The 15,778-nt window shown below is 37.4% G+C and overlaps 1 protein-coding gene across 4 annotated transcripts in view; it reads left to right on the top strand.

Moving 5' to 3' along the window:
- The window catches only part of LOC140149179 (uncharacterized), a 55,821-nt gene that overhangs the window by 12,809 nt on the left and 27,234 nt on the right, over window positions 1-15,778 (top strand). For all 4 annotated transcript variants that reach the window (XM_072171383.1, XM_072171384.1, XM_072171381.1 and 1 more), the window contains one exon: window positions 8,422-8,576. In XM_072171383.1, the coding sequence (XP_072027484.1) occupies window positions 8,422-8,576 (155 nt within the window). The remainder of the gene's footprint in view (window positions 1-8,421; window positions 8,577-15,778) is intronic.

Raw genomic sequence — 15,778 nt, 5'->3', positions numbered from 1 at the left:
AATGCCGTAATCCAATGATATAGAGTTTGGCTTGGAAACAAGCTAAAAAAGGGGTGTGAAAACGTCTGAGATTTTCTGTATTCTTGCAAAATTCCCAATAAGTGAGTATATGACCATGATGACTGTCTGGATTGTAGAGTCAGCCCGGTCAATGGTCACAACTACTAAGAGACACCGGTCATTTTACCGTTGTCCATTCATGAACTACTTCAAGGAAAAAAAAAACAACCGCAAAGGATGGCATTAGATTGTTCATGATTTGGAGTTGGCTATATACTAAAGGAAATGTATAATAAGAAATCGAAGTAGTCAGAAAGAAATCAGGCCATTGACTCCGCCAATTCCAGCTTGGCGCATATCAAGTTCATCGATATTACACAGCAATCTGTCACCAACACTGTGATAAAGAAAATTGGTTGGTTGTGTTTTCCTAGTATCTCTTTTCGATTCATATATGACCATTGATCAATTCAAATAATAAGTTGATTGATAACTATAACTATATCGGGTTCACCTTACATCTGTCTAGCATGTCTAGTGTGTGATTATTGCTGATGGTACAAAATAGGGCGACAGTATTAAGGGTTTGATCCTTGTAAAGCAAATGAATTGCTTTGGGGTTTGCCATGTCTTCATAGCATAATACGTATAGCCTAATGACTTTCCCCCATATTACATTACCTGTTCTCGTAATAGACGGCTTCTTAAATTAGTTTTCATTCTAGGAAATGCAACTAAATATAGATTTCCCGTGCACCGTTTTTGCGTGGGTGCCACCAATTTATTCTCGCCTCTTGTAAAATATGGCGCCCATATCTTTGGATATGACACGCGCCAAATAGGACAAACACGAGGCCACTTGTGATAAATCATTTACACATTTTTATTTTATATCACCAGTAAGTAGGCTATAATGGCAGTGGCTTTGGAACCGGGGAGGGGGTCGGAGCCCGTCCCCCAATAATTTTGGTGGCTATGGACAAGTACCATAGACCCCCCCGATAACTTGAGCCAGATGCCATTTCCCCCACCCAATATTCAAACTCTTCCGGAGCCTCTGCATGTTATAAATTGCAATTGACAATTAAACGGTTGAGTTAGATTTCTAAGCAAAATCTAGGAATTCGGATTGGTGGACAACAAATCACATCACAGAAATTAATTATTAGAGTATTATTTGTATTATAACAATTATGTTGTTGACTGATACGGTTCTGGCAACAAACAACTTCACATACATTTTTGACGGTCTTTCGTGGAATTAAATTGTTGTAACCATTTGAATGCAGTATTCATGCAACCTAGAGGTGTGCTCTGATACTGCAAAATTATCATTCAATCAACAATCAACCAATCAATCAATAATCAATCAATGAATGAATCAATCAATCACAATTGACAAAATACCACAGCTTGAATCAAAAGCTCATCAAAGATTCATCTCGATTTATCTCCCTAAATCATATTCCTATTTAAAAATGTTTAATATATTAACGACCGAGTTTTCCCAATTTCGCTAAAAGCAATGGAGCATTTTATTTCTGTAAGCAGGAATGATTCCAGTAATATGTTCAGGTTACCTAGTCAAACACAATCTGATATATTTTGCTCCCATATATTCTATTTGCAGGTGAGTCACATCTGTCGAAGATTTAATAAAGGTGCAACTAATCAAATTACTAGCGGAAATGAGAACTATAGAAAATGTGTGTTTTCCTTTTCGCTAAAAATATATTTCTGCCTTGAAGGGTTAATGGATATTAAGCCATTGTTTTACCTTTGACAAATCGAGAGATTAAAATAGAATACCTCCAAGGTGTTTACATCGAAAATGGTATTTCAATTTTCAATTATTATTGTAAGGATTCTCCGAATTTGTGTTTCTGCGATGGTTCATATGGTAAGGTTGATGATGGTGATGAAGACGACGATGACGGTGATGATGATAACGATGACGGTGATGATGTCGACGATGACGGTGATGATGATAACGATGACGGTGATGATGTCGACGATGACGGTGATGATGTCGACGATGACGGTGATGATGTCGACGATGACGGTGATGATGATAACGATGACGACAGTGATCATGAAAACGATGATTAAGATGGCGATGTTGATGATGATAATACTGATGTTGATGTCGATGATGATGATGATGACAACAACGACGACGACGACAACGAAGAAATGATACCCATCATCACCAAAGCGCAACCAACGCTCATTTACTGACGTAACGTACGTTCAAGCTAGAACCTTTAAGATAACGTATACATAAAACCACGCATTCCGTTACTTCACCTTAGCGTTATTTATATTTTAGATATGTTTGAAATCTATATATAAAAGCGGTCAAGTTATCATGGAGGCCTGTTGAGAAGAAGATATATATACCAAAACACCAAAAACCATAATAACACAAGTTAAAAATGAATTTGTTGGATATAATGTTGCATAACGTAGTAGGAACACCGTGTGGTGCGTGTGGATATCGATATCATAAAACTATATAACCTGCAGACATGACAGATAAGAATATCTTAATTGGACCGTATTTCGTGGAATAGAAATCTTCCCTATCCAGCTGAACATATAAAGCATTTATACCTGCGCGGTTGCAATATATTTATGTTCCTCTTACCAGCTCATGGTTTTAAGAGCTATACTACTGACTTTCTTCCTTATACTTTCTTTCTTCCTTTTCTTTGATTTTTTTTAATTTCTTTTTTATATCTTTTTATTTGTTTATAAATATTACAAACTGAGGGTTACGTGAAACATATTTGATCATGATGATAGGACTGTCAATAAATCGACCTTTATATGACATGTATGATATTCAATCTGTTGCAAATCACTCTATACCATGTTAAACATCTTTGCTGGTCAGTGGGATAGCCTCCCCTTGGAACATAATAGTACATGGTGTTACGTAACCCAGTGCAAAATTTGCTACATTAGTGGAACCAATGCTTTGTAGCTTCTAAATACCCCTACGAACAAAACCTGAGTTGGTTCCATTTTTTTCGAATGTGTCTTCGGCGGCCATTTTGAAATTCAAAATGGCCCCTATATTTAGCCTTTTTAAAGCCATATTTGTCCCGAAAGTGCACAAAGTCATATTTTTCTTACTGATTATTTATAATTTTGATTGTCAAATCCACTAAGAACATAATTAGGATCATTTTCTAGAATCCAAGATGGCTGCCAAATCCAAAATGGCCGCCAATTTGTCTAAAATGGTCTGCTAACTATAAGGACATTGATTTCTTTCCTTTTTTGCTGATTTATTCACTACGTATGTTTATGAGAATCCACTGAGAAATAAAAACTTAATTTGGTCCATTTTCTCCTATCCAAGATGGCCTATAAATCCAAAATGGCCGCCGTTTATTAAAATATAGTATACCGCTTTAGGCAATTACTATCATTGAGAGTAAAATACATGTATCTCATTTCTGTCAGATATGGATAAGAAAATGATTCTAAACATCTTAAATAGTGCAACAACATTGTTTAAGGAGAATAGGTGTATTGCACCTTTCGAAATGGCCACCAAAGTATCTTGAAATTGGCTAAGATTTTCAGCTAATTTGTCAGCATTTATGCAATGAAATGCAGAAAATCGAGTTTTAAAAAGTTGAAAATTCAATATTGTAATTCAACTTTAGACGTTTATGATAGAGTTGACCTTGAGGCATTTTAATGCCTAGTTGTCATCATCTATGTTATCAGTATTTTCAAGTTCCATCTGCTCCACAAGCATATGCTTCTGTACAAGTCAGATTGTGTCGTCTGCAGGAACATCTTCTGGAGCATTTGCTTATTTCACATCCGCACCTAACAAGCTCGACAACAGACTCGGGAGCTATTGAAATGTCTGACAGGATAGGTACTGGAATGTTATCTGCATCACTCTGCATCCTAGCTTGAACGGGTCTGGAATATTTGGATTTACCACAAGGTCTTGACTCCAAATATATGCTTGCATATGCGCCCGCAGAATGTGTTGATGCCACGGACCAGAGGTTGGAGGGATTTTATCAACCCCCCCCCTGGTTGGCTCTTGAAGCGTTTCCATCTCATTTACCTGCACAAAAACCTCTCACAGCCTGAAACAACACTTTGAGATGGCATTTCTGCATCACCAAGTTGACTCAGTGCTGTGAGTTCTTCAGGTGTTGCTTCAGTGAAGGCATCGGAGGCAGTCTTCTTGCCTATACCTCTGATATGTCCACATGTGTCGCATCCTGCTTTTGATGTCCCAAGACGGATATGTATTGGTTTCAGCAAGATGTTCCTTCTGTTGTCACCTGTTCCCATAAGTATGATTGTCTGAAGACCAAGAACCGTTAGTCTTCGAAGAGCAAGGACCATAACACCTGTATCTTGGGTCATGATATGGACATTCTGTCCAGCTTCAGAGATCTCTGCTGCATGTAGCATGATTAGAGTGTCTGCTTCCTCTTGTGTACTAAAACCTGTCGATGGCTGAACATGATTCATGTTGCTTCTCACGTGCAGACGTGTTACAGTGACTACTGGCATCTTCAGCTTCAAAACTTTGTTTGCCAGGTAGATTGCGAGAGTGTCCTTAGTTTCATTGTTAGCCAAAAATAGCTTTGAGTCATGGATGGGGGTTGTGTCAGCAAAAATGTAGGCTCTCACTGATGATTGGACTCCTAACTTGCGACGTCTGATTATATCTTTGATTGAGTTTCCGCTTCCATAATTATCAAAGATGACACGGCAACCTTCATAGTCACTGTCACACATCTGCATGTGAAAAGCAACATGAATGATGTTCAGCCATCGACAGGTTTTAGTACACAAGAGGAAAGCAGACACTCTAATCATGCTACATGCAGCAGAGATCTCTGACGCTGGACAGAATGTCCATATCATGACCCAAGCAACGGCTTTTTTATATGCAAGCATAATGTTTGTAGTCAAGACCTTATGGTAAATCCAAATATTCTAGACCCGTTCGAGGTAGGATGGTCGAGTGATGCAGATAACATTCCAGTACCTATCCTGTCAGACATTGCAATAGCTCCCGAGTCTGTTGTCGAGCTTGTTAGGTGCGGATGTGGAATAAGCAAATGCTCCAGATGATGTTCCTGCAGACGACACAATCTGACTTGTACAGTAGCATGTGCTTGTGGAGCAGATGAAGAGTGTACCAATACAGCTGTGCTGAGGAACTTGAAAATACTGATAACATGGATGATGACAACTATGCCTCAAGGTCATCTCTATCATAAATGTCTGAAGGTGAATTACAATATTGAAATTTCAACTTCTAAACACATGATTTTCTGCATTTCATTGCATAAATGCTGACATATTAATCTTAGCCAATTTCAAGACATTTTGGTGGCCATTTCTCCTTAAACAATGTTGTTGCGCTACGTTAAGATGTTTGCAATCATTTTCTTATCCATATCTGACAGAAATGAGATACATGTATTTTACTCTCAATGATAGTAATTGCCTAAAGCGGTATACTATATTTTAATAAACGGCGGCCATTTTGGATTTAGAGGCCATCTTGGATAGGAGAAAATGGACCAAATTAAGTTTTTATTTCTCAGTGGATTCTCATAAACATACGTAGTGAATAAATCAGCAAAAAAGGAAAGAAATCAATGTCCTTATAGTTAGCAGACCATTTTAGACAAATTGGCGGCCATTTTGGATTTGGCAGCCATCTTGGATTCTAGAAAATGATCCTAATTATGTTCTTAGTGGATTTTGACAATCAAAAGTATAAATAATCATTAAAAAATATGACTTTGTGCACTTTCGGGACAAATTATGGCTTAAAAAGGCTAAATATAGTGGCCATTTTGAATTTCAAAATGGCCGCCGAAGACACATTCGAAAAAAATGGAACCAACTCAGGTCTTGTTACCTAGGGTATAAGGATGCAAAAAAACCTTGGTTCCACTAATGTAGCAAATTTTGCACTGACTTATGATAACTCTACGTAACACCATGTACTATAAGGTTACTTTGCATGCCATGCCACTTTACAATAACTATATGATAAGATAAACAATTGGTAAGTTTTTAGCAGGTTCGCCGTCGGACAAGTTTAGAACTGTCAAGCTTTCGTCTGGAGTAGCTCTGACTTTTTCAGGACAAAGTACCTTGCCTACTGATGTAAAAGGTTTGGTGGCTCTGAAAAGAGCTGTTCACTGAAGACTCCCTTGTCAACAGAGAACAAGCAAACCTCGCCTATCTGCTAATGTAAAAGATTTGGTGGCTCTGAAAAGAGCCGTTCACTGAAGACTGTCCCTTGCCAGCAGAGAACAAGCAGACCCCGCCTATCTGCTAAATTTAAATGTTTGGTGGCTCTGAAAAGAGCCGTTCACTGAAGACTGCCCCTTATCAACAGAGAACAAGCAGACCTCGTCTATCTGCTAAATTTAAATGTTTGGTGGCTCTGAAAAGAACAGTTCACTGAAGACTGCCCCTTGTCAACAGAAAACAAGCAAACCTCGCCTATCGGCTGATGCAATTGCAGAGAGTTTGCAACAAAGTAGGTTGCCCCATACCTCTTTGTGTGATTATTAAATAAATATTAGACTACCCTTGCCTATGAGGTCAGTGATCATCGACTGATGTCAGATGATCATTCTTAGGTATTTTGTCCTGAGCTACTCTTGACGAAAGCTTGCCAGTTCTAAACTTGTCCGACAGCGAACCCGCTAAAAGCTTACGGTACCAATTGTTTATCTTTTGTCAAAATCCGAGATTTTGAATAAAACGATGTAACCGGCGTTTTATTATTACGATGGAAATATTAGTCGAACAACGATGCACAGTACGTAAACGGCGTGCGGGATACACATACACACCCCCTGAGGATCGTACTGTATTACAACCGCGGGAGTAACATGCATGGGCGCAAGTAGTAAATTCCAATTTTCTATGCTTTACCTCACTTGTTCGGCTCAAAATTAAAAGGGGACATATCTGACAGTAAAAGCTAACATTTTATGGAAAATAAATAGGCCTACTAATCTATTTTTACAGAAATGTTATAATATGGCTTTAAATGGCATGGCATGCAAAGTAACCTTATGTTCCAAGGGGAGGCTATCCCACTGACCAGCAAAGATGTTTAACATGGTATAGAGTGATTTGCAACAGATTGTAAAAGCCTATCCCACAATATGATAAGATAATGTCAAAATATCGTGAACAATGTTGAATAAACATTGACTCTTTTGATATACGATCTTTTAAATATTCTTCATAAATTTTATTTTATTTTAGACTCGTCATATATACTTCTGTTTATTTATATATCCATGTGTTAAACAACTTGTTTTATATTTATTCATTTTTATGATCTAGTTTGTTTTTCATCTCAACAGTCCTATATGTATCTCATTCTAATGTAAATTGACCTATTTTAACGAAAAGTACCTGTAAACAAGAAAGAAGACAAACCACGCTAAGAGCGATTCAGTATAAAGACAGGTCCTTCTTGTTGGACATCCCGGTATCATCCATATATTAATGAGTTATCTCTCATCCGTCGCCTTGGTAACCTCGTAACCAATCCGGGCATCTGTTGCTAGCACGGCGTCACGTGGGATTCCTCCATCCAATTGATGAGTGGGTTGAGTTGCGGAGTACAGTAGTGTTTACTGTTTTCAATCATTGGCGGGGTTACCTCGTAGAAATACGAACGCACTTTCAACTGTGATGCTATTGAGAGAAAATAATACAATAAGGAATATTTTTATAATTTTTTTATATATATAACTGATTTCAATGTTATCCATTATGCGGAGAGAGGTTTTATTTGGAGTGCGTTCGTTTCCTCGTGGAATATCAGTAGATACATTGGGTCTGGTGCAATGTCGTGATCATAGTGATGTGAGTAAAATGTGTTCTTCCACCATGTCCACCAGGACACCACAGGACACCATTTACGGTTAGAGGTGGTATCGCGATGGGGGAAGGGAAAGCAAATGGATGTTATTATACAGGTGGTATCATTTGAGACATCTAATTGCCATGTTATAAATATCATTCTAAGAACATCATCTTCATACCTTATAAGGATATATGACCCGGGTCTGATTTGTTGGTGCATGTCAAGGTCCGTTGATTTCAGCGTGTTAGAAGAGTTTTCATATGAACACATAATGGACATCTGGCACTGGACTATTTCTACACCTTAATGTGGAATGCGATGAAGCTACGTTTAGCAATCAGCCCATGGATAAGATTATAGTTTGTTCCCGTGTCATCATCACTCTTCTCAACCTAACCACAATGATCTGCCAAATGGAACAGAATATATTTTGGTATTTTGTTTTCTCCAAATTGGCAACGTCTTGACCATTTGTATTGACATTGAATAATGCTAACATTTCATTTGATTTCTACCAACAGGTCAGTACCAACAGTGAAATAACAGATGAAGAAGAAGAACCAACCTTCAAACCATCACAAAGTTCTCGGATAAGGGTTCGAAGAGGTGCCGTAATTTCGCAACTGCCGCCAAGCAGTTCCGATGTCGTTGCCAATGAGGAGGACAGTAGTCCGGGGTAAGTCTTTGTTACATGCTTACATTTAGGCAGGGGCGGGGGAGGTGATGGAGTCGAGGAGCCATCCGTAGGGCTCAGGGGTGTCGGTCCTTCCGCGTTTTAGACGGGTAGGAGTGAGAATGTGGGAACGAAATTGTGCGTGTCCTAAAAGTGTTCATTTTTTCCATAACCTATATGAGTCTACCAGAGCAGGTCCTTCTTTCAGAATTTTAGATCCGCCCCTGCCATTGAGCCACGCACTCACCTAAAATCCTACCAACAGGGTTGTTCACAGTGTCTTGTAGAGCTATTTTATATGAATTAATGCAACGTTCACTGGTCTTTGAAAAAAGGAAACCTTAAACTTAAGCATGTTAAGTGTTAAAAGGAAATCTGAACTTTTTCTCACTAGTCTGCATGCAATATTACAATATATTGGTCAGAGTATGTAAGGGAATCATGGTAATGTGAAAAAGTTAATCACAAAACTACTACAACTTAACAGATACTATAAAATCGTGAATCAATTATTATCACAACACCCGTCTGACCCGACTACAAAATTCAGGACAATTGTCATGGCTAATTATTGGGAATTGGCGTAAAACGTATTACATAATTCTTTTAGAGATACGTGGGGTACTGTAAACATGTAGTTGAGACGTCACTCACAACCCGAAATATGAAGAAGTCGTCCTTAAAGCAAAATAGAGACCCCGGATAAAACAATGAAGTACAGAAAGAAAGTGTATGTGATATAATCGGGACACCCCTTAACGGAGTGGGCGTTTTGCGGGTGTTTGATGTAGTCCAAACGTGGCGGAGGAGGACTATTAAAACACAGTTTCATCAAATTCATCAGCTAGCTAGCTACATGTATACTAGCACTTTTAAGTACTTTTTAAGTCAACCGAATCTGAATATTGTGCTTCATTTTACTGGGGAATTATGTTACTTTAGAATGTTAGCCCAGGGTTTGAATTGGGATTAAAATGATATGCTTAACAGATTTTCAAGTGCAATGCAGCACTTACCCAGAAAAACACAAAGTTGTACAGATAAGGTTCAAATGTCGGTTTATATAGTGTAAGAAAACGTTTCGATAACATCCATAAAACATTTTTGAAAACGATGCAAAATATAATGATGAAATATTTTGCAAAAATATTTGCCGAAGATATTTTACAATAACGTTTCAAAAACGTATTCATGGTCTTTACCGACATTTAAAAAACTTCTGAATAGCGAGCATTTTTTTGTTTTCTGCATATACGTTTTACTATATTCTGTTTAGAGCTATCCGAGTCGTCGTGGTATTAACAAATTATATAGATATAAAGATAATAATTTCTTTGCAGTGGTTATGATAGCATATCAAACAATTTAAACACAAACGTACGTAGCCCACTTTAAGATACCAGTTGTATTTCTTTTCTTCCTTTTTAATGCAATTTCTTTTATTAATGCGCATCCGCTGATGTTTCTTGAATCCTAAACCACTTTCAATTCTTGTGATTAATTGTGAAGCAAGTACTTTACAAGCACACGGAAAAATACAGACTAAGTGATCGATGACATTAATACCGTATACGTACACAGTGTCTGCAAGTATATATGAATTAGATTTTCATTTCTTTCTAGAAGCAGGTCCAATCTGTAAGCGTAGATTATTGCATAATCACGAAACGTTACCAGTCTGGTAATTAAAGGTAAAGATGATTATGCCGGCAATTATCGTGTGGTAACATCTGTTTCATAATTTCAGAGTGATTCTCTGAAAGCACCGATTATTATACAATGATGTTGTTAAATAAAAAATGACAAGGATTTGTATCATTTCTGCCTAATTGAGTAAATTATAGATATTCCCTCGAAAAGAGATTCCTAGAAATCATGGGGTGCATGTGACATCGCCGGTTTATACTGGACATTGCTATAGTACATTGCTTTTGCAATTTAAAGTGAAAAAATGTCTACTTTTAATATGATTGTATAGCATGGAGACTGACATCATTAACAATTCTCACATATCATGTCTGAATTGGTAGATACACAGTATGAAGAGCCAGGGCCTAGGGATGAAGAGCACCTGACACTATCATTATTATATGACTATTCCAATTCATCGTGTCAGTCAACATGGTCAATATAAAAAATGACTTAGAAAATTGAATAAAAAATCACATTATGCATGACTTTAATGCATGCATATACGATTTAACAACAGTGAATATTGTTTTGGTACTCTATGTAAATGGTCCCAATCTGAAAGCAGGGCTACCATTTCAAGGTAACAAAAATTAGGATTGAGGAGCACATGCAATTATGACAATAGAAAAAGCACAAAACAACATAATTATCTGCTTTTTGCCTTGGATAATTTGATGAAATTGCGTCAATTAAGAATTATCACACATTTGACAATTTTGGACACAAACGCGTAAAAAGATGTCTTAAAAGACATCTTTTACGTCTTTCATGAACATCTTTTACGTGTTTGTGTCCAAAAAACCATATAAAAGTGATGAGGGTGGTACGTTTTTTCAAAGTAAAAATTGCCATTGCTAGCAGTTATAATCCTTTTTCGACACATTCTTAAAAAACGATGAGGTAGTTTTTATTTTAAGTAAGGTTTTGAAGGGCGAAAATACTACAAAACATCTTGATTAACCTTTTTATCATCATATAAATTATGAATTTCTGGAAATTTAAACTAAAAACGTTTAAATAAAACATGGATTAACTCCAGAAAAGTGGGCGGGACGAAAACCAACAAATAAATGTGACGTGGCGGATAAATATATACATTTTTTGCCATACTCTACATAAACAGGTAATTGTTTTCGTGGTATACAAACCCAATAATCTTCGCAACTTCTTCCATTCTTCTAAGGGTTTGAGAATTAAAAAAGCGGTCAACATGTGAATACATTTAAGCATATATGACGAGAAACCATGCAGCCATCCCGATGCTTCATGACCTGAATGGCGTGCGATGGACGGTTAACCCCGCAGGCACCGGAAAACGCGATTTTGGAAGCAAAAAAAAGCACCTCGAGTTCCCGTAAAAACGCAAAAAAAAAATTTGATAAATAAATAAATAAAATGCAAAAATTGTTCTTTTTATTTTATATATATTTTTTCATTTTTTTGAAGAAAAAAAAGGAACAAGTTATAGACCCTAAATCACTTGTTATTCATGGTTGGAACCGGAGAAACACTGCTGCTAAAAAAAGGTTACATATTCTGAGTTTTTTTTCAAAGCTGGATAAAGTTGTACATTTTAATTACTGTTGCTTCTATTGAACAGCTAGCAATGCATGCTAATTAAATGTGTCCCTGGCTGTTCAATAGAAGTAACAGTAATTAAACGGTACAACTTTATCCAGCTTTGAAAAAACCCTCAGGATTTTAAACTACTTTTTTAGCAGCAGAGTTTCTTCGGTTCCAACCTTGAATAACAAATAACTTACGGTCTATAACTTCTTTTTTGAAATTTTGGTAAAAACACAATGAAATATCCTAGCACTAAATCTCTTCTGTACTGTTACGAGTCGTACTTGACTCAAGGCCAAAATCACCTTTTACCCAAATTCACACGAATGCACAACACAAATACACTGTTTGATTTTAAGCTAACAAATCTAAGTCTTTAATTGAAAATAGAGTATGCTTGGTACATATAACAACAATTACAATAAAATCACACAATCAGTTTTATCATATCGGTACTTGACCAGCGGTCTTCTTGTTGGTGATTCTAGAGTTCTTGCAATGTTCTGGACGACTGATGTAATATATCCTTATTCACTTGTTCTGCGAAAATCAGCGAAGTCCATCGTACACTTGCATTTATAAATCCTTGCACATAAAATCCTCATACGAAAATGATGATGCTTCCTCCAATCTCCTTTGCGCTGCTATCTCCACAATATCTCCTTGCGCTGCTTTCTCCACAAATATATCTCCTTGTGCTGCTTTCTCCAAAAATGGTGTTTCTTTCACCAACCACTCTTTTCCAGGGAACAGGTTTCTTTAACACAGCTCCACTGTTTTTTGACAGATGCGTTGCCTTCACAAACCCAGCAAACTCCAGCAATTTGACAGAAGAACTTTTAATCCTTTGATGAGGAAGAGCACTTTTGTGTGCTCGCTGTCTTCTTCGTTGCTGTATTAAAATTAGCTCAATTATTGGCTATATAAACTGGTTAAAATGTACTTCTTTTTTGAAGCACGAAGACCATCACACACATGTGGAATATCTCAATCTCCCATGGCATTCTGTAAAGTCCCAACAAAAGCCTTCAGCTTTTTATATCAGTACTCATGCAAAAACCCATCATCTATTAATAAACCATTACTTCAATCACATTTTCACAACATTGCTGCAATCTTGGGATTTCCCAAGATTAATTATACACATTCACATTACATCACTTCCTGGGGGTTTTCCTGATGGTGCAATAATGAACTGGGGCTTTCAAGTTCCAAACATAGCTCTGACTTTGTTTACAATAATTTGGGTAAATTCCAAAACTACTTTCCACACCATTATCTTGCACGTACAAGGGGGTTTCCCATCTCATGAAATACTTTCAGCTTGTAAACAAAGTTAAATAATTAAATTAAATCAAATTACTCAGGGCACATCACACCCTCCCCCTTAAAAGAAGAAAGTTCGAATGCAATGAAAACTTTCTTAAATGTTTTCTTCTTTTACATCAACTTCAACATTTATCAACTTTGAGTATTTAACTCATCATACACAGTGACTACTTGTCACATACAACTTCCCTTTTAAAGGAAATTTTTGTTTGTCAGGTTTTATGCAATTCTGGACAGGGCATCAGCCATTACATTGTCTTTTCCCTTAATATGTTTGATGTCCAGATTGTACTCTTGCAAGGTCAAACTCCACCTCACCAGTCTTTGGTTTTTGTTCTTCATCCTGTTGATGAAGGTGAGGGATTGTGATCTGTGAAAACAAGCACAGGGTATACTGTGGTACCCAAATACACATCAAAATGTAGCAATGCTAATAGCAATGCTAGACACTCCTTCTCAATTGTGGAGTAATTTCTCTGGTGCTTGTTGAACTTCCTTGAAAAGTAACAAATGGGGTGATCTATTTGATCTTTACCCTCTTGCATCACAACACCTCCACAGCCTATGTCACTGGCATCAACAGTCAACTTGAACTGCTTCTGAAAATCAGGTGCAGTAAGTACTGGTGAACTCATGAGTATTGATTTGACTTTGTGAAAAGCATTTTCACATTGTTCTGACCAAATGAATTTTGCATCTTTCTTCAACAAATCAGTCAAAGGACTTGCTATCTCTGAAAAGTTTGGACAGAACTTTCTATAATAGCCAACCATTCCTAGAAATCTCATGAGTGCCTTCTTGTTTACAGGTGTGGGGTATTGCTCAATTGCTTCAACTTTGGCTTTGATAGGTTTCACCTGACCTTGACCTACAACATATCCTAAGTATGTGACTGTGGCATGGCAAAACTCACTTTTTACCAGATTGACTGTCAACTGTACTTCAGACAGCTTCTTAAACAATTGATGGAGTTGTTCCATGTGTTGTTCCCAAGTTTGACTGTAAACAATCAAATCATCTACATACGCTTCACATCCCTCTATGTCTGCCACAATTTGGTTCACCATTCTCTGAAATGTTGCTGGGGCATTTTTCAACCCAAATGGCATAACTTTGTATTGGTAAAGACCAAATGGTGTACAAAAAGCAGAAATCTCTTTGGCACGGTCTGTGAGTGGAACCTGCCAGTACCCTTTCAAAAGATCAAATTTGCTAACAAATTTTGCATTCCCAATTTTGTCAATGCAATCATCAATTCTTGGAATTGGGTACGAGTCTGTCTTTGAATGAACATTTGCAGCTCTCATGTCTGCGACCAATCGGTATGAACCATCAGGCTTGGGAACAAGAATACATGGTGAACTCCACTCACTACTACTTGGTTCTATGATATCATTGTCTAGCATGTAATTGATCTCATTTCTGAGATGTTCCATTTTCAATGGATTGACTCTGTAAGGATGCTGCTTAATTGGTTTAGTATCACCAACATCTACATCATGAAATGCAGCATTTGTTCTACTTGGCGTATCAGGAAATATATTGTCAAATTTGTGAATCAAATTTGCAATTTGACTTTGTTGATCTTGAGAAAGATGACCTAACTTTGAGTCCAAATTAGTGAGCACATCAGAATTGTTCAATTTTACATTATACTCTTTGTGCTCCAGCTCTTTATCCTGGTCAAATGTGACATCAGAATTGTCATCTTTACTCTTGTCTACATTGGCAATTTTGTCTACATCGGCATGTTTGTCTACATTATCAGCATGTTTTACTGTACACACAGGTTTTGGAATGCCACTGTCACTTCTTTCAACATACTCTTTGAGCATATTTATGTGGCATAACTGCCTGCTCTTGCGTCTACCAGGAGTCTTGATAATATAATCTACTTCACCCACTTTTGACTCTACTTCACATGGGCCATGATATCTGGCTTGTAATGGGTGTCCTGGAATTGGAAACAGTACTAGAACTTTGTCACCTGGTTTGAACACTCTTTCTTTGGCATGCTTATCATACCATTGTTTCATTTTGGCCTGACCCTGTTTCAAGTTTTCCTTGGCGATATCAGTTGCTCTGTTAAGCCTATGCTTAAAATTGGAGACATAATCCAATAAATTGACATCTGATTTCTCATTGAGCCACTTTTCTTTCAACAACTTTAAGGGCCCGCGCACTGTGTGTCCAAACACTAACTCAAAAGGACTAAATCCTAAAGTTTCCTGAACAGCTTCCCTAGCAGCAAACAACAACAAGTGTACTCCCTCATCCCAGTCCCTCTGAAATTCCAAACAGTATGTCCTAATCATGTTTTTTAATGTTTGGTGGAACCTTTCTAGTGCACCTTGTGATTCTGGATGGTAAGCACTTGAGGTATACTGTTCTATACCTAATTGATACATGACCTGCTGAAATACTCCAGAAGTAAAGTTTGATCCTTGGTCTGACTGTATGGACTTGGGGAGCCCCACAAATGTGAAGAACTTGGTTAGAGCTTTCACTATAGTCACTGCTTTAATATTTCTCAAGGGTATGGCTTCAGGAAAGCGTGTTGACGCGCACATAATTGTCAGAAGGTATTGATTACCTGACTTAGTCTTTGGTAGGGGGCC

The sequence above is a fragment of the Amphiura filiformis genome, chromosome 3, assembly GCF_039555335.1.
Source record: "Amphiura filiformis chromosome 3, Afil_fr2py, whole genome shotgun sequence".
In the NCBI taxonomy this organism is placed as follows: domain Eukaryota; kingdom Metazoa; phylum Echinodermata; class Ophiuroidea; order Amphilepidida; family Amphiuridae; genus Amphiura; species Amphiura filiformis.
Note: the sequence above shows the minus strand (reverse complement) of the source record. Positions and strands in the feature narration are given on the sequence as shown.